Source organism: Syngnathus acus, chromosome 11 (assembly GCF_901709675.1).
Source record: "Syngnathus acus chromosome 11, fSynAcu1.2, whole genome shotgun sequence".
Lineage (NCBI taxonomy): Eukaryota > Metazoa > Chordata > Actinopteri > Syngnathiformes > Syngnathidae > Syngnathus > Syngnathus acus.
The window spans coordinates 7,515,279-7,539,635 of record NC_051096.1 but is presented as its reverse complement, the minus strand read 5'-3'; the positions used below and the strand labels follow the sequence as shown (position 1 = coordinate 7,539,635).

Here is a 24,357-nt window from a genome sequence, read left to right as displayed (position 1 = left end):
TAAAATGACCAATTAAAAAAAAAAAAAAATAAAATGGTGCACATCCCTTTACATTTTGATGGTAATTTAGGTAGGCCAATGCAGTTTCCATCAGAAGCACCCGCAAAAATTCACCAAGTCCCATTATAGTGTCTATAAAAAAATACGCCCAGTCTTCAATTAACACAAAATTGCGCTTTTTACTTTTATTTATCTAGTAGCCCATCTATTCACTTAGCCCAGAGTGCGGAGAGGAGCCAGCATTTGAAAAGTAAAGCGAGTACCCAATTGGAACTGGAAAATTGAACCATTCTTTTGGTGCATATGTATGTGTGTGTGTGTTCCACTCACCAGAGGACAATACAGTGCTTGTTTACTTTCAAAGTGAGCCGCACTATTTCTTTCCTTGTCTGGGGGGTAAAAAAAAAAAAGGCAAATCAGCTTTTCATTGGACAGCGACATTCACCATTGCAAAATGACTCCCCACCCGTGGATGAAAGAGAAAGACTTGTGGAAAAAATAAACAAACGAATCAAGTTTTATTTGTTGTAGAAAGATCACAGTTTACTAAAATGAAGAAAAAAAACAAAAACACGAGAGATTGAGGGAAAGAGTCCAAAGGCATGAGTTAATTCTCACATTACAGTTCCAGAATGAATCCCCTTTCCATTGTGCAGTTCTATGGGTGTAGTGCTCCCATGCAGACAGAAAAAGAGAATCCCTGCATCTAGGTGGCGAGCGCGCTCTGCCTGGCCGCCATTCTGTGACGCGCGCCTCTCGCGTCCCGTCCCGTCATGCCTCCCGACGCGTTGGGGAATCCGTAAGCAGCCACATACTTACGGTAGGCCTCGCGGATGATGCGGAAGGCCCTGGCGTTGGCGTAAGGGATGTCGGTGATCGGGTCCCGGTAAAGCGCCGTCTTGTGGGTGACGGGGCAGATTTCCTGTATGGGGATGTCGGGACTTTCCTGAGCGCTGCGCGGGAAGGCAAATTCAAACGCCTCGTCGTCGCTGAACGTCACGTAGGTGCGTGAGCAGAGTCCGCCGGCGGGCTGCTGGGACGGTGTGGCGGGATTCGGCGGGGCTGTCGGAGGGACTTCCTGGTCCAACCTTCAGAAGAAAAACAGCAATTGTATAAGGAACTCACCGCTCAAAGCATCCCAGACAAAATTGCATTTGGTGAGCAGATGTACCCTTCCACGTCGACGTTTTCCTCTTTGAGAAGCGACGACGAGACGAGGGGCATCAGGACGGAGTGGTAGCGGATGGTGGGGCCCTCAAAACGCCGCTTCTTGTGGACTTGCTTCTTCTTGTCAGCTTCCAAGCGCTCGTAATTTTCTATATGAAAAATGTCATGCTACTGTAAGGCATATCTGGCCACACTCACTTAAAAAAGAACAAATTGATACCCAATGATCGAATATTGAGCTCGGCAGTGATCTTGGCCTCGGCCAGAAGCTCCTCTTGGGTGAGGGGCCGGTCGCGGTGAGCCCTCCTGCGGCGCCGAGGGGCGTCCTGGCGCTCCTGCAGTCGCAGGTTGGTCTTGCGGGTGTGCTCGCTGGTGGACTGGCGCACAGACTTGCGCGCTACAACAGAGACACAAAGTTGTCAGGAGCTTTTTCAAGACAGTCATTACATTCTTTTTGTTCAAGTGCAAAAAAAGATGTCAAGGAGGCAATGGTGCGAGGTTAATACCGCCATAGTCTTGAAATTCTTGCGGAATCCTCCGCTTGAGCTCCGCTTTGGGCTTCTTCTCCGTTCTCTTTGTTTCCTCTGAGGGTCTTTTCGGTTTGGGCTTGGGCTTGGCCACCTTCACAGGTTCCTGTAAGGAAAGCACAAAACAAAGCATTACTTTTTTTTTAGTCGTCAAGATGATAATGGTATTTGGACAGCGTCACATTTTTTGGAAGCAGTACACGGTGCAAAACGTTTTAGAACCACTGATCCACCTTGTACGCTTTAGTAACAACTCGACTCTTCCTACGAGGCGCGTCATCCTCCTGGGCACTGTCCGGCTCGTCTCCCTCGTCAATGTCGAAATCGCTGTCCACCTCGTCCTCTGTGTCCGAGTGATCTTCATTGTACTCGTCATCTCCCGATTCCTGGTATGGATAAAAAAAAAAAAAATCAATAAAATCTAAAAGAAGACAGTTCAGATGTGGACACACACAGTAAAGCAGACACTTCTCATCAGTGTTTGTTTCAATCAACAAGATAGTAAAATGTGCCTGCCACATCTCCCAGCTACGATATGATGAGACCCCCAGCAAACAAATAACGTCTTACATCGTTGAAGCCTCCGTAAGTGGTCTTGTAGAACTCATCTTCCTCCTCGGCGTCCAGCAACTTGGACATGCGATTCCCCGCAGTCTTTCGGGGCTCGCGGTGACCCGCAAGACTCATTTTCTGCATTGAATAGCAAACAAAGCTACCAAAGCTATTCACCGGCTGTGTTGATGAGCGAGGTGCGCTTGCACCGAATTAACTTTTTGAAAATTCGCGTCAAGGCTGTAAAACTATCTTCTCGTATCCATGGCTGAACTTGGGAGTTTAAGATTAGGGGAAGCCCACTTGACTAAGCAGCTACGTTTTAATAAATGTTAATGACTCGTTTTCAGTAGGCGAATGCATCAAAACGCAAATCGAAACGGCTGGTAGCTGTCAGCTAACATTAGCTTCTGTTTGCGAGTAGTCACTTACTTTTTCCGGGTTAAGAAATATGCATCCGGTTTCCTTCAAAATAATGTGATAACGATTTGAAGTACAAAATGGTTTATTTTGAAATACAAGGCGCGTGACACCTTTTTAAGATATTTTATTGCATTTTATTGCACCAGACAACGGTCAAATAAATCATGTATTAAAAATAGTGCATTTGAAATTTTAACTATGCGTCCTTGACAGTAACTTTAATGTAAGGTTAACAATCACATTTCTAGAGAAAAATAGAATAGGTTGGTTTGGGCTTGCATATGATCATATTTTACATATACGGGTGGATTCAAACACAATCAATAGCCATTTACCATTTAATCAGAGAGTAGGCATTTGATCATTTGACTTTTGAAATCAACTGTGGACTTTCAACTTGAAAAAGAACTTTATTCATGCATCTGTTTACATGAGCTTCATTGTGAATCTGCTCGTCTCCATGGAGTTGCCGGCGCCGCCATTACTGCTGGCGGCAGCGCTGCGCGGCACATAGGCGATGTTGGCCGTGTGCTTTATCTGCCCTCTGCTCTTACTCCAGAAGAAGATGGCGATGAAGCACACACCGACAGAGCTGCAAAATGACAAGAAGCCAATGGACGCCGCAATCAGCAGCGTCTTGACGTCAAACGGCGGCTCCCGTAGGTCTGGTGACAAAGAAGGCAAGGCAGCAGGCCAGCTTTTGAGGTGAAAGGGCTTCTTCTTGGAAAGGGTTCGGACGCGGAGCTCAATGGGCCGCGTGTCGTTTCCCGCCGCGTTGGATGCCACGCAGCGGTAAATGCCGGTGTCCTGCGGCTGCGCGTAGCGGACCTCGAGTGAACCGTTGCCGACTGCTCGTATCCTGCCCGCATTTGTTAAAGCTCTACGCCCGGGGTCGAGCCAGGTGACAGATGGCTCGGGACGGCCTTCCGCATCGCAGTGCAACACCGCCGTGTGGCCCTGCTCCACCCACACCGAGTCGGGTTGGCGCGGCTGGACGCGAGGGGACCGGCACGTGAGCAACTCGGCCATATCCGCTGCGGCGTATCCCAGGAAATCCCATTGCCCGCACGTCGGCGGGCCTCCGACGAATTGGAGGGACGAACGTCGGCGCGCTAGCCAGAGGAGGCGGCAGTCGCAGGCCAGGGGGTTCCCGTTCAATCCGAGATGTCGAAGAGCGTCCGGCGAGTGAAAGACACCCTCCTCCAGGGTGCTCAGGAGGTTTCTCGACACATCGAGCAACTTCAGACTCACCGAACCATAGAACGTTGCCATTTCGATACGCCGCAACCGTCCCCCGGCTAGGTGGAACTCTTCTAGCCTGAGCAGGTCCCTGAGCTGGTTGCCTTGAATGTAGCTGATTGGGTTAGATGACAAGTCCAGGTTAACAAGGTAGACTAAGTGATGCAAAGCAGCGAAAGGGACTGCGCTGAGGTTGCACTTTCGAATGGCTAGGGACGTAAGATTGAGGCCAACCAGGCTGTTTGCAGACAACGTCTCCAGTCTGGGCCAATCGGCGACGACGAGTTCCTTCAGACGCGCCAAGCCGAGGAAAGCATAGTCGGGCAACGCGCTGGACTCGAGACGGTGCAGATGTAAAACGGTCAACCCGCCCAAGTGCGCAAAGGCCTCGGTGGGCACCGACGTGAGGTTGCAGGCGTCCAGGTAGAGCTGGCGCAGCTCGGTTAAACCTGCAAAAGCCTGGCGAGAGACAAAGACAACATGGTTGTGCAGCGCTTGCAGCACGCGGAGGCCGGCTAAGTCCCGGAAGGTGAAATCCAGGACGCCGAGGATCTCGTTGCCGCTCACGTCGAGCAGCCGCAGTCTCGACAAGCCGGCGAGGGCGCCGGCCGGAAGCACCTTCAGGCGGTTGCGGGCCACGCGTAGATCCAACAAGCTCCACAGGCCCAGCAAGGCATCGGCTTCCACGTACGCCAGGAGGTTGTCGCTCAAATCCAAGTCTTCCAGTCGCGTCAAAGCCCCAAATTGCTCAGGCGCCAGAGTCCTGATAGCGTTGTGGCTCAGGTTGAGTCGAGTCAGATCCGACGGGAGGCGCTCTGGCACGCCGCTGAGTCCAGCGTAGGAGCAGTTGACGGTGGACACGGCCGCGCCGCAGCGGCGGCAGGAGTGAGGGCACTGCTCCGGCGCTTGTGACGCCAAGCCGGCGGCCAGAAGAAGGTAGAAAGCTCCCCACCGCGCTGTGGAAAGACGGCCTGCCTGCATGGGAGAAGGCTGAGTCCACACACAATGGCCACAACATCAACAGTTACATGTTGCTCCAAGCTTAGTATGAATTACAACAACACTGTAACAAAGACTACTGTCACAATCCATCCAAATGAAGACTGACTAACTGGAAAAAAAAGTCTTGTGCATAAAAAAATTCTCATTCAAATTTTCCAAAAATATTCAAAATATTGCACATTTCAGATGAAATATCTGTTTCATTACCATCTTAATAATAAACGGAAACAAATTCTTAATACCTGTGCACGGGAATATTTTCAAGGAGAAAGCACATCAAGATGCGATATTGTGACTCACCGGTGCTTCAGTGCGGATGCCCTTTCACTCTGATTACTCCATCTTCATGTTGTTGCTAGGGAGAGGAAGACAAAAGGACTTTTTCCCAGACGACACTTTCTTTCCAACAAATATGAAAATAAATTCAACTGGAAATCACCTTCGGCTCTTTCGGAAACTCGACGAAATGAAGCGGTGCCCTCGTGGCAACAACAATGAGGATGAGGAGGAGGAAACGCTGGTTGGGCACCAGTTTGCACCCTGGGGGATTATCATGCGGCTTGGTGGCCAAGGTCCAAGGCTGGATGCGAGGAGGCAGGCGCAGGTCAGCCAAATGAGGAGCATTTGAAGACTTTTTACAACAGGTATTTGACAACTGCAGTGGGCCGGATCAAATAAGTCATGCAAAATGATAATTACAAAACTACATTGAATAAGAATTACATTATGCAGGTGTACCTAATGTTTGGACCCTGTGTTTGCCTACTGAGTTAGTGGCACCGCAGAATCAGCGCTGAGTCAGCAACTCGGCCATCTGCTACCTCCGGGGGGGGGGGAACCTAGCCGCTCTCTGTCCGTGCCCGGATTTCGGGAGGGCTGGGGCCCAAACCACCGGCGGTCGTTGCGTAACAACGCTTTTATTGTCACTAGTTTCCTGGTCGTGGTGGCATTTGCAGTGATCACACAGAACTATATTTAGCATACATTGAAAAGTATACTGACTCTTTTGCAAATTCCATTATTGCCATTGAGGTGCTCCTTGTTCTAAATGTCCATGTTGTCAATTAAGAGATAACATTTGTCAATGACAATAGAAAATGTACAATATGGATGATTATTTTGTAGGATGTACATTTTTTTTGCACAGTGCTGCTTTCGGGACTGAACCACCTGGCAGACATGGTGGGGGCCCAGTCTGACACAATACAGTACTAAATATAGAGGGAGCATCCAGGCCCCTTAAGTCAGCATTGCTCAACTGAATCAAGGATAGAAGACTGCCCTCTAGTGGACAAATAGTTTAGTGCCGAATGCAAAATACCCCATGGATCAAATCAAAAGGTGCTGCACTCAGGCAGAGATTTGAGCACAGCACAGGGTATGGAAGGATCAAAAAGATGAGTGAACAACTCTACTCGTGCAACAAACAATTTATGGCTATACATTTTACAATAGAATGTTAATATTTACTAATTTTGGGTGAAAACTCAAATTTTCAAGTTGCTAGAAACACTTGCAGGTCATGAGACCACCTTAAAACGTTTCACATAAACATCAGAATTCCCACTTGAAGATTAAGTCAAAATAATAATCTGACTGTTGGGATTAAAAAAAGACAACTGAGTCCTTGTTGGTTTATCTCACAACAGACTTTTAAATCTTTTCTATAGGTGCATTCAATACAGTGTGTTCATCCAGAGTCCTAATCTCCATTTATACTCAATAATGTACATTTTATATATATATATATGCATAGATATCTATATACATATATACATGTACACACACACACACGCACGTATATCTATATATCTCATTAGTCTTTTCATACAAAACAATACCACTACCAAAAATAATCATCTTTTTTCATAGCAGCAAAAAAAAAGAGGAAAATTAAGTATATTTACAACTCTTTTAGATAACAAGGCATGTAACATTTTGCTTTCCCATTCTTTAAGTCGTTTCATCTAATTTCTTACGTATATTTTACTCTTAACGCCACAAGAAGTCACAAATGTGATCGAGGTGTCGTCGCTATGGTGAATGGTGGACCAAACATGGCCTCCGCTGGACAGTGCAAACTCTTAGTTGTGTACGTGTGGCTCTGACCTCACATTACAATTAAAAGTAAATAAAACATTTGGGGCAGGGTGGCAGACTCCCACACCTGCGATAAAATTAGATAAAGTAAATTAAAGAAATGAACAAAAAACAAATACCAAATAAAACATCAACAAAACTAGAAAATCCCGGATAGAAAAAATAAGCCTACAACAAATACCAAAACATTTTAAAGCAAATAAAATACAGTAACATAAAAGTGAAAGACTCCTGATGCAAACGATTACAACTTGAAAGGTGGATGAAAACCAAGTGAGAGAAAAAAACTGAAACCAGCAATGACTTGTCAACACATCAAAAGTCTGCACACCCCTTTTCAAATGCCAGTTTTTTTTTTTTTTTATATATATTTTTTTGTATCACAAAAACCTGGCACTTGAACAGGGGGGTGTAGACTTTTTATATCCAGCATACCTGCTCACAAAATCCTCCCAATGTAGATTTCACCTGAAAAAATAACATGAGGGAAGCCAAGCTAAACAATAATAAATATCCACAGCTGTTTTTGTTTCTTTACATTTTCATGTGCAAAGATTTGTGCAAAGTCGGCCAGTGCCTCCGTCATTAAAATAATTCTCGAAACATTCTTCAACATGTAACCTGCTAAAAAAAAAAGTCGGAACTCAAGCTCCCAAGAACGCCGAGTGAGCGCGGCGGGTAACATTCCAGGCTATGGCAGAAGACAAGGAAAAAAAACACTGAGATTGCTTTTTTTTTTTCCTTCTCTTCCAAAATATATCTGTAGAGCTAATCAAGAACAGCTTGAAAAAGATTTATACGATGATAGCTTAGCTGTTGCGTAGTTATTAGTAAGAGCTATCATGTCACCTGCATTTCACAAAAGCTAACAAGAAGCAGCAGAAAAGCGAGCAAAAACGCTCTCGCCTGCCAACATGCAGCATTTTGTCTGATTATCTCACGAGGTCATGCAAAAAATTATTTGGGATTATAATGCCCTGTATACTGCATGTATATATATTTTCATACGGTATTGTGGAATTTCACTTTTCGCTCGATTAAGGATATTTGATGATAGTCAGCTCCACGCTCACGCTTCTCGTTTGTCTTCCGTTGTCCTGGAACGACCAAATTCAGACATCCATTGCAGTCAATGTTGAGGCTGTCTTAATATTCTCATTCGATTTTGTTTTCCACCCACGAGCAGGCTTCGGGCTCTCGTTTTTCAAGTATGAAAGTTTTGTAAAGAGTCTTAAAGCTTCAGCAGAGCAAAACATTTCCATCCACAGTGAGGAAGAACGACGATTTTGTGGTTGTTGTCAACTGCAGCTTTGAGATGGTCGCTAACGTTTGTTTGTTTGTGTGCGTGCGTGTCACAGTCCCCCTGAGGTTTCCTGTCCAGGTATCGCCCCCGAGAGACCCCCCCCAGCTTTTTTTTTTTTTTTTTTTTTCCCTGCTGAGTACTCACATTGGAATTTGGACAGCGTCATCCCCGGAGCAGAAGGATTATTATTATGATGACAATGATTATTGCACCTTGCTGCACTCGTGGCCAATCACAGTGCAGATTCATTCTCCGTGTGACAGGAAGTGCCGGCGATGATAGCGGTGGTAGCCTTGCCTGCCTTGTTGAGTTTCAAGAAGCTGGGTTTTCCCTTCACTCTTTCATTGGAATTGGTCACCGTGGTCAACTCCTCGTTTTCCGACGTTTTGGACGATGCCGCATCCCTGCAAATGAAACGGTATTTACTCAGGATTCTCAGGAGAAAAAAAAAATCACTTCTTCAAAAAAAACCTTGGCCTTCACTTCAGGTGCGTTTTCACAATTAAGTTCATTTATTTTCCTACCCGCTATTTGAAGGATAAATGACCAGGAAGCAAGCAGTGAAGAATGCCAACAGAGAGCCCCCGGAGGCCACGACGGGAATGACGCGTACGCTGCCCACCGCTTCCACGATGGAACCCACGGCCGAAGCCACCAGGATTTGGCTGATGTACACCTGCCACGTGAATCACGTCGACATGATCAACGTACGCGTCATCATGGTATTGACATGAATAAAGCTAGTGAACAAAACAAGACCCACTTGGCAGGTCAAGATGGCGCAGTCAACACCAAATCCTCTTCGGGAACTACCGGGACTGTGATTGGTGTACTGCAAACAAATCCAGTTTGAGAACTTGGAAATCTCTTAACATTCCGTTTCAACTGGTCGAGAAATGCAGACAAAAAGTTAACGTAAGTTTCGATTGTTGATACCTCTTTCATTTCGTGGTACTGTCCAAGCAAGGCGTAGGGACAATAGCAGATACTCATAGACAAGATGCCCATGCTGCTTATCATCACCATGGCAACATACACATTAGGGAATATGGCCATAACAGCAGTTCCTATGTCACAGAGGAGAAACAAAAAATAATTGAGGCCATATGCTTGTTTATGATGTCGATGTTGTTCTTACCGATGGAGAAGGAAAGCGTTCCCAAGATGTAGATGACTTTGATACTCAAATTAAAGTTGTCAAGGTACTTTTGAAGGAGGGCTAGAGGAATGACAAAAGGAGGTAAAAGCAGAGTTGACGTGGTGCTAAAAGTCTTATTCTGGGTTTGTTTTGTTACCTGAGCATGTGGCAGCTGTCATGGCGTATATAACCAGAGCCCAACATCCCATTTGAACGCCTTTGTGATAATTCATCAAAGCGGTGGAGTTGACAGGAGCCTGCAAAGAGCACATTTCAAATCACACTCAAATGCGTGCACGCTTGTGTAAAACACTCACAATGGGATCTCCGTGGTAGATAACTTGTCCCATGAAGTCGGTGAAGAAGACGGCCTCGGCGATGATTGAGAACCAGGTGAACAGGTGACAGGCGCACAGGCGCAGCAGCTCGGGTGGCATCTTCAGCATGGAGAGCCAAAGGAGCCGTACGGTGGTCTCCACCTGACGACGAATAGGATGCCCCGTTAGCCGTCACGACGACGCTTTGACGGCGGCGTCCGTGCGCTCCCACCTCGCCTTCCTCGCTCTCGGCGTCACCGCTGGATAAATTGGTGTTGTCGCTGCGGTGTCGCTGGCGCTGGTGGCTCCGACGCCTGCGTCTCGCCTCCACCTCGTGCAGGTCGTTCATGCTGCGCGACAGCTTGATGAGGAAGGCGACGTTAGCGCAGCGGGAGTGGGCGCGGTGGCTGCCCACGCGGCTGTAGTAGGAAAACGTGCAAGATGGCTGACGGTAGAAAGTGTGATGGTGGCGTGACGGCCGCCTGGGAGCGTCGGTGCTGGCAGCTGAAATAAAATATAAATGTACATATATATATATTCTGATGTGCGATGCCAAATGGGCTAGGTAGTTAGCATTAGCACAAGTACCTTTAACCATTGCGGCCCGATGCACATGTCCTTTTGCGCTCAACCCATCGGCCGTGTTTGTGACATCGACGCACGCCAGCAAGGGCCCGTTTGGGGTGCGCTGCTCGTTCAGCTGGTTGTTGAGCAAGGCCTCGTGGCCCTCGTCGTCCTCCATCTCCTGCAAGAACGCCGAGAGGCGGCAAATCTTGGTGGGGCCGCCATCCCGTTTTGGGCTTTGGGAGTGCAGCGGATCCCGACTCTCTGCGCTGCTACTGCTGCGCCGCATGCTGGCGAGCCGGCAAGGCGGCGTGATACGGTTAGCAGGGGGAGAGCCGTGAAAGGGCGAGAGGCGGTCGGTGAAGATGGACGGCTCGATGTGGCAAAGGAACAAGGCATCGTGGTCCGCGTGGTCTGAGGTGGCGTCCGTCACGGCGAGGACGCTGTCGCTTTTACCTAAAACGAAATAAAATACAGGATGAAATGATGGCCAATGGATTTGCTCCAAATGAGAAATGGGGGGGGGGAAAAAAAACATACTCCTCGTGAGCGCCACCTCCAGGAATCCCATCTCCATATCTCCCGGTTCGGACAGATCGTCCCTGTAGGCGTCGTAAAGGTCGAAGCTGTCCATGGATTTGTCCTCTTCGATCATTTCCAGCCTCGGAGTGGGAAGTCTGGCGCGGCTGTTGGAAGACGAATGCGGGTGGCTCGGCGCTGGGCTCTCCTGCGCGCAAAACCTGTGTTAGATTTCCCCCACACAGATGAAAAGCAAAAGAAAATACAAGACGTACCAGATCCAGCCGGACATGCAAGGGGATGTAGGGCTGCTCGTCGATGCTGAACAGATGCAGCACCACCGATATAGAGAAGAGGATGGAGGTGAAGAAGAACAGGATCTGCTCCTGAGACTTGAAGACGGCTCCCAGGAAGGTGTGAGTCCAGTCCAGACCGCCCAGAGCGTAGCCCACGGCGCCGCCGAGACCTGCGCATGCAAAAGCACAGCGGCTAAATGGGATCAATTCATTTCCACAATGAGCCAGCCTTTAATTGGCGTTACCTGCCGAGGCAGCATGGATGTTGAGTGCCATGTCTTGGTCATCCGTGTCAGCCACGTCCAAAAGGTACGCTCTTATGGGCCCCTCTGTTGCGTCGGCGCAGAAGTCTAACACCACCACTCCCAGCACGGTCAGAATAATTCCTAAGGGCTGTTTCCCCGGAACGTCACCCAGAGACAATCCTAAAATGGAGAGATTGGAGTTTGACATTAAAAAAAAGAAATAAACCACAACCCTTTTTTTTGCATTTGTGAGATCACGCAGACTGTGCGTGCGTGTGTTTACAATGGAGTGGCACTACTCAGCACCCACCAGACAGGAAGTGGACCGTCATTGGTTGAAAGGGGGAAGCAAACAGGAAGTAGTTCCTTGTGAACTGCCTGCTCCCATGTTCCCATGTCAACACACACACACTGCTGTCAAACATCTCAGCAGAAATATGAATGTGAAACGACAATTGCGAAAATCATTGGTCAGGCTCCAGACAGTAATGAATGTAAATCAAAATTTGGCAAATGAAAGCAGATGAAAAACAGAAGAGAGCACATGAGAATAGTTAACATGAAGGAAGAGCGTCGCCAAAAAACAAATAAAATAAATAAACAGTCTGTCTTGGTTGTTCAATAAAATCCCCATGACTCTATTGTAGTGGGCAACATAATGAAATTAAACTAATGCGCGGCAAATCACATTGTCTCCTGAAAAGAACAAAAGCAGTCCATATGGGGCCAACAATAACAGCATCCCGACCGGAACTACACAGAGCGCCGTCAATAGTCCATCAAAAGTGTCAATCAATTACTAGGACGTGTAGGCATACAACTTTGAAATGACCTCATGGTGATGTAATCACCGGCCCGGGGCCGAAACCCGGCCTCCGTGCGATGCCGTCTCGCCAGTGGGAAGGAGAAAAAAAAAAAAATAAATCTAGCCTGTTTTTTTTCTAGGACAGAATGCAGGCTTTGTAAGGCCACAGTGTCGATCTTTAACTCGGCTTGTTTGAGGTTTACATTTCCTGTCAAATATGTGCTGGTTTTATGCTAGCAATAAGATGAATGGTTTGCTTGAACATTTTGGTGTACACAAAAGAGTGCAAACAGGTTGAAGACTAAAGTTCATTTTCCCACCTATGAGGGCTCCGTTCAGGAAGAGGGCCACTCCGATCAGCGTCCCGATGCACAAGGCCAGGATGAAAGGTCTCCGGCGACCCCAACGCAGAGGGCAGCGGTCGCTGGCGGAACCGATCAGCGGGGTGAAGATGAGGCCCAGGACGGGGCTGAGGAACCACGTCAAGCTGTTGTACTGCTCTGGAAGACCTGCGTGAACATGGCATTAGATAACATTTTGCTTAGAGCCACTATAACAATATGTGCGTATTGATTTTGCATTCAGGTTTCTCCGGCTTTTTGAGTGACAAAAAACACATACAAAAGACAATCAATAGGACAGAAGAGAAGAAGAAGAAGCTTTCTTTCCTGCAATTACCGGTGAAGCCATTGTTACTGGGATGTGGGAAGAAGCGCATTGATTCCACGCAGGGAAGCCTCAGAGCCAGAAGCATACAACGCTGACCGCTCCGATGCAATCCAAGCCAAAGCGACACAATTATGTGGAGTCAGCATGAGCGCTCATTCAAGACCATGTTCCTCTTCCTGCGTCGCACGTTTCTCAGGCGACAGGAGAGACGGAAAAGTCATAAACAGGGCTTGAACCCTGCCGCCGTGGCGACCGGGTCTTGGGAACCCCGTCGCCACGGAGACTCCATCATCATCGGCTTCCTGGCTCCCGCGAATACGGCGGCGTAACTCACGCGGCGCTTCCTGTTGTGCGCTTTGGAAAACTTTCCCTCGTTCGTTCTTTTGTCTCACACGCTGACGCGCACGTGTGACTTTGTAGTCATTTGTTTCCCAAAATAATCAGTTTATTAATTCAATAGATTATGCCACAATTTAAAAATAAGAATATAATTATTCAAACCAAAAAAATATAACTTGCGCTAATTCAATTATTGGTTAAATAACCACATGGTTAATCAAATCAATTACACACACACACACTGGTTTTCTACATCTGTCACTCAAAGCCAAGAATTATTATGATTATCATCAGCATATTTTTTTTCATCCATTGCATTGGAAATTATGACACTTGTGACGCGAGTGTATCTGAGACACACACACACACACACACACACTCTTTCACACGCACACAGCAGTATAATAGTATAATAACAATCAGACCAGACTATGACAGGCCTGAGTTCCCACACTTGGCTTGTAGGTACAACCAAACAATACTGAGAGAATTTGCAGGAAGCTTTTTTTCACCAGAGAAACAAGAAAAGCGAGAGAACGGGGAGGGCAGCATGAGAAAGGATGAGGGTCAGAGACGAGGTGAGGAGGTGGATACGGGGCCGGCCGTATGTGTTCCTGAGCTGGGAAGGACCAAGCTGGGAACCAAAAGCAAGCGCTCCTTCCTTGTGCGATTTCCCTTTTTATGCAAAGCTGACTTTTTGACCAAACGGAGCATACGAACCTCCCTGGTGGCCAAAGCTTTGCGGAGATTTTAATCTTGCAACAGTGGATTAGATTCAATGTGCTTCATGCATGAAATTGGCTTTAAAATCCATTGGATTGTCAACTATTTGTCAAATTCAATCGGGACATCTGACTCGCGGTCGTGACACAACGACAGCAAATCCATCTGATCCGGTGCCAGCGTCTCGCGTGACGTTAAAAATACTTGAGAGAACGAGGCCTTTCAACACAACGAGGCGAGAGGAGCGAGTGTCGGGTGTTAACTTCATGTCCTGACCAGCTAGCGTTAGCTTTCAAACAGGTGTCCCTACTTTTCCCGACTGCTCAACTATGCAACTTCGAAATGATCATCAAAACTCAATGATATAATCCCTGGACTAAAACACACACACGCTTGGAGTGAGCCGAGCGACAGGAGGAGCACGTGATTCTGTTGAACTATCACGTAGGAGAAGTTTCCACCATGGCACGCCGCCGCTAGATATCAATAATGGCTATCAGAGGCCACGGAGTTGATGTCACAGCGAGCCCAATAGTGGGCCAACAAGAGTGGCGGTTAAAAAAAAAGAAACTAGATTTGCAATTTAAATGTTATTTGTGATCATTGTTTTTAACAGTCTTATCTATTTATTGAAAAACAAAACAGGATATGATGCTCCTCTCCCTGATGGAAATGGTTCTTAAATCGAAATGAATGACTCACTGGATGACGAACGTCTCCATCCGTGCGTGCGTTCATTCATTCAAGTACATTTCCAGACATCTTTTTTCTCCATCTATCCTATGCCAACAAGCGTCAGCGAGACTGAGCAGATGGTTTTGTATGCTTTTTTTAAAAAGGCACAAACACCCTCTGGACTGTTTGCGTATGAAGCACTCAAGCGTGCGTGTTTGTCCACAAATTAGTCTGCGCTTCATGAAAAAGATAAAAGTAAATAAACTGATGTCGTAGTGGAAGACGGGAACTCTATTTGGACAGATTGCTAGATAGAGTGCAAGGCGACCCAAATTAACACTCAAAATCTGGGACGTCATACTGTTCAGTAGAGGTTAGTCTGGACAATTTCTGATCAATTGAGATGGTTAGAAAGATGGAAACGCAGTTCCGCATTCCTCAACATATGTGCCTTAATCACAAAAGCCACAGAATGCAATTTTGTCCGGGCTGGCTGACCTCGCCTGCCCGCAGGCCTCTATTTGGGCAGCCGAGGGTCACGTGCCGGCCGCTGCATGGCCACGCTTGGCGGCCTCCGAAACCCTTTAAGGGTGTGTGTGAATAATGCGAAGAGTAAGAGGAGAAAGTTGGCGCAGGGATTATGTAAGGACTATAAATAGGAGGGTGTTTTTAAATAGCTCAGCAGACTGGTGAGTCGCGTCAGAGGTGTGAAAGACGCTGACTGGGGCCAAAATGTCTCGGGGAGTCACGGGGAGCACTTTTCATATCTCGCTTCCCTTTCCTTTTTCTTGGCTCCCGTGCAAATCAGCCCTTTTTAAAAAGGCCAGTCTCCCACGAGTGACTGAGGGTCAGATTAAGGCGATCAGTGACTGGCTGACATGGAGAAAAGTCATTTACGTAAGGCAAAACCAACCTCATTGGCGCTCCTTCTGCAAGGTCATCTGAGAGGATTATCCTTTCAGCTAACATGACAAGATCATTCGGAGGCTACCTGGCACGGAGAACGACCGAGTGGCTCGTCACCAGGCAGAATGACGCGGGAGCATACGTAGAAAGGAAGTCGGGAGCTTTTGTTTATGCTCATCTCAGTTCTTTTTCTTAGTATTATGTGTCCAATAAGATGAAAACAGAATGGTAGTGTTTCTTGGAAGTAGAAATCCAGTCAATACAAACACGTTGCATTGTTGCCTTTCGTAACAAAGTAGCATGTTGAGACTGGTGCTTCGCGAGTAATGACTTGAAAAGAGCACAAGAAACTTCTCTTGCAGATGGGTTATTTTTCACACGGCACGATCTTGACTCAAACACCTGTCCGTGTAAAAGTAGACATCATATTTCAACAAGAGCTCTTCAACCAGACTACAAGCATAGATGGAATTTCCCTCCCACCACAGACCTTGAACATCACTTGAACTGGTTGAACAAGATTTTTTTTTTTTTCAAAACCGTGCAAGAGGCCTGTCAACAAGTTTTCAAAAGATAATTACTCACTGCTGTTGTTTGTCAGCCTGAAAAAGGTTTTGTTGTTGTTGCAGCTCATTATAGTATTAATAAAAAAAATAAAATAAAAACATTTTGATGCAGTTTCCTGAATACAGAACATTTATCAACATTCTTAGGTTCTCTTCTCACAGACTAAAATGCATGTTTCGGTTGCTTGGGGTACTCACCGATTTGCAGCAGAACGGGCGTCACGAGCGCCGTCTCCATGGCATAGCAGAACTCCCGGCCGAACATGATGGCGCCGTGCATCACCCATCTCTTCAGGGGGATGCCCTCGATGGAACCCTCGCTCACCAGCTCCTCGCCGCCGCCGCCCGCTCCCGACGATCCGATGGTGTCTCCGCCCTCGTCTTGGTCCGTGGAGGTTTTGGCCTCGGTGTTGGCCACCAGTGATCCCACCTGCATGGCGTCAGTGCTCGTGCTTTGGGGAGGCATGGCGGGAGGGTGCATGCAAGCCTCGGAGTGGGAGGGGACAAATGCTGATCCCAAAAGCGTCCGGCTGAAATTTACTTTTAAACTCAATTAGTTAACAAACCTCCTCTAATAATCTGCTTGCAGATATTAGACGGATACCTGACAAACAAAACGATTTAAAGTGCTGCAATTCAAAAGCCTGTCGTTATCTCTGTCAAATTAATCTCTATTGGATGCAAGTGAAGGACCTGCAGAAAAAGGATTCAAAATGCAACTTTTCCTAACATCTTCCTCGCCGCTTTCTATGTCCTCCAAATAGAAGGAAACAAAACTCAAATACCCTGACAAAATCAGCTTTCCCAGAAAAAATCCCCTCAATAAAAATAGGAAGCAGCTGAATTTTCACAGAGAGAGCTTAACATTCAAAGTTTGTGCAAGTTTCTCTTGGATGATGTATGCAGGCGTGTGGTATGAATCTGGAGTGTCTGCGTGTGTGTGTGTGTGCATGTGTGTGTGCGTGTCGTGCATTTATGGCAAATTGGTCATTGAGGTCGTTTACCGCTCTCGCCTTACTTTTGTTTTTGTCTATTACAGGGCGTAAAAATCCATATAGAAAACCATTGGGTGAATGTCATTTTGTGTATGGAGGGCTGGGGGAAGTGGGTGGAGTGGAAGGGGAGGCCGCAGGTGGAGGTGGGCGGGCAGGCGGCGGAGTTGGTGGGCGGAGCTCCTCGTGAAATCCCCATCGATTGGCTGATGAATCTGAAAACCAAAAGTTGTTCAACATGTTTAAATGCAAGACAATTCCCAACCCGAAAGGACAAAGTGTGGTAATTGGTTTTTTTGTTTTGTTCCATCTGCAAAAACAAATCAATCCCTAAAATTGCACTAAATACCAAAAAAAAACAAAAAAAAAAAAAACATTCTTTCACAATGTGGGTGAAATTGACCCGTTTTTGAAAACAAAAAAGAAAAACCAATTGAAAGCCTCTTCACACTGAGTTTGGTTTTTCCCCCTCTTAATGAAATACTTATTGTTCAAACTACTCATTGTTTTTCTACTAAAGACTAAATGAGGTCACATTGCTCCATTCGCATTTTTTAGTGTCTCAGAAAAACATCATGGTTTTTAAAAATGCCCTTGAATAGCCAGCCGTGTATTGATGGTGAAAGGCACACAGGCGTGTGTATTCTTGCTTTATGAAAAGAGGCCATTTGTTGATGGAATCCCTTTTTCTTTTTTTTGGGATAGAGTGTAACGGGCGCACATGACACTTTTAACCCCTCCGAGATACTTTGATGGACTCGGCCAAATACGTGTTGCGCTCGCGGGAACGAATCTGCAATGCGAAATGACAGAGCCACTTTTATGCTGTCCCTTCATACAAAACAGAGCTATCTCGTTAGCTATTAGCAAATTGTTTTCCCACTAACCTATTTTTCTACTAATGCACAGACAGCGACTGTGTGCGAACACGAACCGGATATCTGTGTCACCATCACGTGGCGCTATAACCGCAAATCACCTACTTTTGTTCGAAATGAAAACAGTCATTCAAGATAAGTAAGGCTTCCTTCCATTCCTGTTACTTTCATTCGGTCTTCCTCGACTTCTCTCAGGTCTCTCACGTGTCTCGCCATAAAGATTCATGAAGCGCTCCGGTTGGTCATTAATATTTCATAAATGCGCGTTTGTGTGACCTCACAGACTGCAGTGGATTACATAATAGCCTCTCTCCTTTCCAGACACGTCGATATACACACTCAAGCGAACACAACAATATGGACGGAACCACCGAGACACGACGTCAGTCAATTAGGCAGAGGTCGGATTCGGCACTTCCATCGATTTGAGTACATTTGAAGGTTTGAGGCCGTGAGAGACGTTCACGGGCGGTTTGTCCCCCGTCGCAGGTAATCCCGGTCATCGGCGCAAGAGTTATCACTCACTAAAATAGCCCGCCTTGTGTGTGTATTTGCAGCCTCGCAAATCTGCTGCGGGTCTATGAGACACGAGACGTCCCTTGTCCTAACTTGTCCCTGGCTTTGGACTTTCAAAAAAAAAAAAAACAAGATCAGAAATCTAAAGCCCCAACAGGCTGCTGCTGTTACAAATTCTACTTTCTCCATTGCTACATGCTTTCTTGTGACTTTATCCTTAAGTGGCCTTTTTGCCATTCACACGTGCGCTCATTGTTTTCAGTCACCCGTGCCCTCCCTCCGCAAAAGCTGCTAAAAACTGAAGTGTAATTCCATATAAGCTGAATCTGGGTTGCGGCCACATGCACACACAAAAAAACCCCCAGAAGAGCACTTTTCCCTGCAACTCACATTTGTCACAGCTCTAGGTGATGCAAAACGTCACACCGCTGACCCATATAATGCTGGATATAGATTACAAGGTTGACCTCGGGATCAGGTTCACACTCCTGACATTGTCATAGACAAGTCAACAAAGAGACTCGTCAGCCGCTGACACGTTCTGACTGACCTACCTGCCTTTAATTTAAAGGGGGCATCGGGATCTCAGCATCTTTAATTAAGGCGGTCTGCTAAGCTAAGGCTAGCAAGTCTGTTTCTTTTTTTCGCTTTTGGTCGATAAATAAAATGTTACATTGCGTTACGTTACGTTATGTTACGAGCACGACAACAAAGTAAAACCGAATTTTACAGGACAGACAAACAGCAGGCTGAGCATGCATGCAAATGACTTTCCCATTCCGCTTCTCAGTATTCCCAAGGAATATTCCCATATTCATATTCCCAGCAGCGGGAAGCAGATGGATCTCCGCGAGCCAGAGAGAGCGGTAAAGAGAGTGATGCATTTGGGTGCAGTGCAGTGCGGCCGCAGTGCAGGGAGTGAAGTGGAGGCACATGCGCTTCAACGTGCGCGCCGGCGTCAATGACAAATCTCGTCCTCATAACACACGGATTACCACAATACCGGCAGTTAGAAACGATGACATAATACACCTGCTGTTCAAGTCTTCACGTTGCATTGGGAGGTCATGAACCCGACACGTATAGAACAAATGTGACTTGAGCACCAAAAGTGTGAACTGCTAACAGCTGAACATTCATTTCCATTTGGTAAGAATGTAAATTAATATTGTCAGTCAGTTTTTGCAACAAATGACAGGAGTTCCACACATGCATGATTCATGAGGCGGCGGAAACGCTAGCAGCAGGGGCATCGGAAACCAGAATGAATCTTTTACACAAGTCCCTCACCGGCTCGGCAGATTTGCGCCGGGCACAAGATGGCAGCTGCTAACTAATTAATGGCGGGTTTATCGAGGAGTCCAATGCAAATTTGTCCAAATGAAACCAAAGTGAAATGTATTCTACTAAAACAAAGGCAACGTTGTTAGCGTGCGGTTTCGCGCAAAATGTCGAACACCCTAACTATGGCAAAATGATTTACAATGGTGGTCATCCAAGCCACAGATTGCTATGCCTAACAAAGATTATTATCTCACTTGCACGCAGCGTCGTTGCTAAACTGCCACAGCAAAGGTGCAACAGTAGAATCTTTGGCTGGTCGGTGGAGCGCTTGACTAAAATCTTGGCGACTCATACAACCGAGGACAGCAGTGAGGAACGTGAACCATAATGTATTCACAACCATGCAACAGATTGCAAGCCATTCCATGGCCTTTTTTTTTTTTTTAGAAAATCTATTCACTTATTTTGTAAATGTGGGCTACAAGAACTATCTGCAAGAGCGTTGTCTGTCTCATACCTCGAAACCGCCCTTGCATGTGCATGCAGGTTGCTGATAAGGATTCGCAGAACAGCGACTGACTGTGATAAGTTCACAAAGGGCAAAATAGAACACAGTCATCGCTGACAAAAATGTCCTATTAAAGTTGTTCAAATCAACTTGATGAATAATTAGGAGGAGTGTTTATTTACAAACGATGCAGTTCTCTAATCAATTAATCACATAACTCCACGGAAACAGCTTAGTCATCCTGCAAAAAAAAAAAAAAAGCTATGTTGGCCTTTGAAAAGAAATCCACTTGAACCCACATCGCAGGTCAAAGTTCGCAAGCAACCCAGTGATGCCAGTATGCTACAAGTTAGCATACCATACATGTGATTGAAAAGTACGCCATGGAATGTGGCCAGTTGTTGTGACAGGCTCAGAACAAAAAGCCTGTCACGGTTTGCATACTTATAAAACTGGTTCCGATTGGAATGATAAGTTTGAAAAAAAATGTCTCAAAATAGGATTTAGCACCTTGCAGACTGACTTGAAGCAAGGCTGGAAAGTTCCAGGGTTGTGTATAGGGACAGCTGTTTGCAGGGGAATTTGCGCCACCTAGAGGACACTTGCACAGCCATGTGATACCCCGCTAGGAGATTTGAATAATGACCATTGTCTTAAGATCAAATCATATCTGCGGGCTCAGCGAGCACTTAAAACAAACAAGCACAAATTTGTAACGGTCGACAACCGTTTCAAATTTGACCAGGTTGTAATGTCCCAATCTGGCCGATGTGAATAATAAATTCCCCCATGACATGGCAGTTCGGTCCGCCATTTTCTGCTTTGGGCCCAAGACGATGTTGAAATGATCAGGCTAAAGCGAAAAGGTAAGCAAAGCTGCGGTGTTAGCGCATGCGCCAACACTGTCTGCTGTCTTTTGTCTTTGTGTTTTAGTTGTTTCGCACGAACATGAAAAGTTGAGGTGACTCATGAGTCTTTGGTTTCTAAGCCAGTCAGGCCCACACAATTATGTGTACAAGTGCCAACAAATTTATTGCCATGTCTTTCTGGTTAGTACAGAACGTTACAAATTTGCAGCAATGGCCCAGCGGTCATCACAAATGGAATCAAAACATCGAACCTGGAAAGAACCAACTCCACAAGCGTCATTTGTTATTGTGTTTTTAATTGAAATGTTCTCGTTATGACAGCGTGAATGTCAACACGATGTGACAATAATACATTTCATTTGGCTTTTTTGGAGTGATGCCACCATTGACGCAGACGACTCAACACATCCCCAAACCACAGGATAATCGCTCAAGATAATCTACACCCATCAAGTCTTTGCTGATTTATCGGAACGAGTGGAAAAATAATTCGGATGATTAAAACCAGCAGTCAACAAAAATCAAACTACTCAAAATATGGGCGACTAAACCGCGTATTGCTTTTCACATATCCTAACAGCAGTTTGCTTAATTTATGAATGATCTTTCATTATGATAATAATCGGAAACCATTTCCAAAGAAATCGGTCAAATAAAAAAACACGATAGCATCCACAAGCAAGTTACAAAGGCCTTCAGAAATCTTGTACTTGTGAACTGACCTTTACTCGGATCACATCAGTATTTGCCTGCTGAGTCCACAAAAATGCATTAAAAAAAAAAAGGGCCACAAGGACCCGTTTAATCCTCAGCAGCTCCAGCCTTTTGACTCCAGCATGATTCACGCGACTTCTTTTATAGCTGCCACGCTTCTTGTGCGTGTGTGTGCGTGTGTGTGTGCGTGTGTGTGTGTGTGTGTGACTTGGATGCAAATGAGATAGACTATTATGTGAGCCGAGACAGATGAACACACCCAACACCACAACCACACTCTTGGATCAGGTGAGCAATAACACATCTTTACCTTTGTGCACAAAAACTTTCCACCAATAGGAAATAGGCCAGCTTCACACTAGATCAGCACTGCAGTGTGTGTGTGTGCTCGTGCTTGACGTCAGTCTAGTCCCCTGATGACCATTAAATACACTTCAATGGTGACAAAACGTTGACCTCATTTGCAACCCAATCGCCAACTTAGTTGCAAAACGGGAAGAAGGTCCGTCCGTCCCTGCGCTCAGCGTTTTGCTGTCACGAGAAGTCGGAGATGACCGCTAGTAATCGCGGACGACTGAACGCAAGTGCTGATTTACACTTCCTGTTTTGGATTCTGAGAGAACCGGTATGTACATTTTTGTGAATAAAAGTTCCGTTTAGTATGGTTATTAGATTGGGACTCTCCAGCAATTACTGTGGAATATCGGGAATGCTTTCAAGTCAAGACAATGACGAGCCTTACAATGACAAATAGCATTTTAGAATTTGCCATCTTGAAAGAAGAGGACGTGAATAGTTTGTTTACAAGTGCCCCTAATGCTACGTCGCTCGTTGCGCTCACGAGTGTGCGCGCTCATGTGACAACTTGCGTGCTTGTCACTTTGTCTACGTGCTGACTAAGCTGCAGTTGACAGTCGGCAAATATTTCATCAGGAGGAAGTGGACGGCTCCCACTTCAGCTTGAAGCCATCTGCGAGGCAAAACCGCACCGAGGCGGAATCCGACTGAGACGATTGCACAAGTGCGGACGCTGTGTGATCCAGGCCGTGTTTTGAAGAGCCGAGCCATTCAGTATTGTTCTTTTGTGGTTTGTGCAGCACTAGAATAGCTTGACGCTTTCTTTCTATCTTCAAGTTATTAGTCTGCTGACCCAACGCCATGAATAGAAAGCAGTGTACGTGCACGTTGGTATATCGACGCCATAGTTGGGCAAAACGGTCACCTGATGCATCATCCACCTAATGATGCAAAGCTTAAACAAAAAATGATTTCACTTATTCTTGTGCATGCTTGAGCTAGCTTGCTAATGAAACCAGCAGCAAAAGTTTCAATCGTTCAATTCATTTTGCAAACAAAAACAGCAGCATGGTGATAAAAGCACGTGCACAATTTGCTCGGGTGAAGAAGGTCTATTTGTTTCACGACATGTCAATTGCAGTTCACCAACCTATGTTGTTGTTTTTTTTTTACATAAAAAAATGCTTCCTGCCCTCTTGGGTTGCATAAATAGAAGCACCCGTAGCAACGTGTTGCAGACAATAAATACGGCAACTCACCAAAAAGGCTCGGAAAGCTTCATTAATGTTGTTTCGTGCGAGCTGTCGTCGTGCACCTGCATGCAAACACACACAAAAGGAAGTAAGACAACAAACAGACAACACAAGACTGCCAAGCTTGTGCAGTGCGGTCAGCCTAATGCAGCAGTTGGCACACCAACGTTTCACCACTTGCCAGCACGCAAACATCGATTCTCTCCAGCCAATTAGCTCACACACTAAAAGCAACAAAGTATTCACTTGAAATAACCAGTGTTAACATGAAATTCACCAATCACACGACTTTGTTGCTTCTCCTGTCACCTGTGTGGTGAAGTTGCTAACAAAGATGTGAAAAAGGATGAGTGTACAGCTAATCCCCTTGAGTGCACTTTCAATGTCATTAAAAAGGGGAAAGGTGAATTGCCTCGTTGGAAATGTTTTTTCTTTTTAATACAATAAACGATCTCCTCTGCTGCTCCCCCCCCCCCTCCACTTACTGCACCAGCAATCTGAGATGCTGCAGCCGCCGGCAGGAGCCTCGGCAGCGGCCACAAAAAGCTTCCAAACCAACCAAGACCTCCCCGCGGTTCGATTGGACTCACCTCGCCGGTTTGTGTCTCGCCGCCGCCTGCGTGGTGGTGGTGGTGTCCTCCGTGGGTCGGCTTAGCTCCCGCTGCTCTTGCGTCGCGATGGCACCGACTGGCCGCGACTCTGAACTGCAACGCAAAGGTTTCAAATGCGCCTTTAAAGTCATGTCGGAAGAAGCATACGTCGCGGCGGCTTCCGTCGACGTCACAGGCGTTTTGCATAAAACGGGGCGGGGCCTACAGCCGGAGGAACACAAACAAGCTCGAAATCTTGACGCAATGTTTTAACCTTCGTATTGCAGCAAGTAGCGATCCTCGAGCGTCATAAAGCCATGTTATGTCACAAAAGAATCATTATATGTGCAAAGCATTTAAGAAAATATCATTTCGATCATG

General features: G+C 46.2%; 3 protein-coding genes across 7 annotated transcripts; all 3 read right to left on the bottom strand.

Annotated features, from left to right (window-relative positions):
• Positions 1-487: 487 nt before the first annotated feature.
• Positions 488-2,680, bottom strand: vps72a (vacuolar protein sorting 72 homolog a). Its single transcript, XM_037264515.1, has 6 exons — positions 2,265-2,680; positions 1,928-2,080; positions 1,674-1,800; positions 1,388-1,564; positions 1,172-1,316; positions 488-1,088 (listed from the first exon to the last, which is right to left on the bottom strand). The coding sequence occupies exons 1-6, from the start codon at positions 2,388-2,390 to the stop codon at positions 707-709; spliced, it is 1,110 nt and encodes a 369-aa protein (XP_037120410.1). The 5' UTR covers positions 2,391-2,680; the 3' UTR covers positions 488-706.
• Positions 2,681-2,786: 106 nt separating this feature from the next.
• On the bottom strand, positions 2,787-6,206 carry LOC119130592 (leucine-rich repeat and immunoglobulin-like domain-containing nogo receptor-interacting protein 1). 2 transcript variants are annotated; one of them, XM_037264439.1, is made up of 3 exons: positions 5,350-6,206; positions 5,211-5,265; positions 2,787-4,898 (listed from the first exon to the last, which is right to left on the bottom strand). In XM_037264439.1, the coding sequence occupies exon 3, from the start codon at positions 4,887-4,889 to the stop codon at positions 3,096-3,098; it is 1,794 nt and encodes a 597-aa protein (XP_037120334.1). In that variant the 5' UTR covers positions 4,890-4,898; positions 5,211-5,265; positions 5,350-6,206; the 3' UTR covers positions 2,787-3,095. The 2 variants fall into 2 exon arrangements, with proteins under 2 accessions (XP_037120334.1, XP_037120335.1); XM_037264440.1 differs by having other exon boundaries at positions 5,211-6,206.
• A 334-nt stretch (positions 6,207-6,540) lies between these two features.
• Positions 6,541-24,131, bottom strand: LOC119130591 (solute carrier family 45 member 4). Of its 4 annotated transcripts, XM_037264438.1 has the most exons (17): positions 23,977-24,131; positions 23,393-23,448; positions 16,274-17,282; positions 12,518-12,706; positions 11,703-11,770; positions 11,393-11,572; positions 11,127-11,317; positions 10,873-11,059; positions 10,357-10,788; positions 10,001-10,272; positions 9,769-9,930; positions 9,609-9,708; positions 9,452-9,532; positions 9,250-9,380; positions 9,077-9,145; positions 8,838-8,989; positions 6,541-8,717 (listed from the first exon to the last, which is right to left on the bottom strand). In XM_037264438.1, exons 3-17 carry the CDS (start codon positions 16,360-16,362, stop codon positions 8,546-8,548), a joined length of 2,475 nt encoding a protein of 824 aa, XP_037120333.1. In that variant the 5' UTR covers positions 16,363-17,282; positions 23,393-23,448; positions 23,977-24,131; the 3' UTR covers positions 6,541-8,545. The 4 variants fall into 4 exon arrangements, with proteins under 4 accessions (XP_037120333.1, XP_037120330.1, XP_037120331.1 ...); XM_037264435.1 differs by lacking the exon at positions 11,703-11,770 and having other exon boundaries at positions 23,977-24,130; XM_037264436.1 differs by lacking the exons at positions 11,703-11,770; positions 23,393-23,448 and having other exon boundaries at positions 8,546-8,717; positions 23,977-24,130.
• Positions 24,132-24,357: the final 226 nt, after the last annotated feature.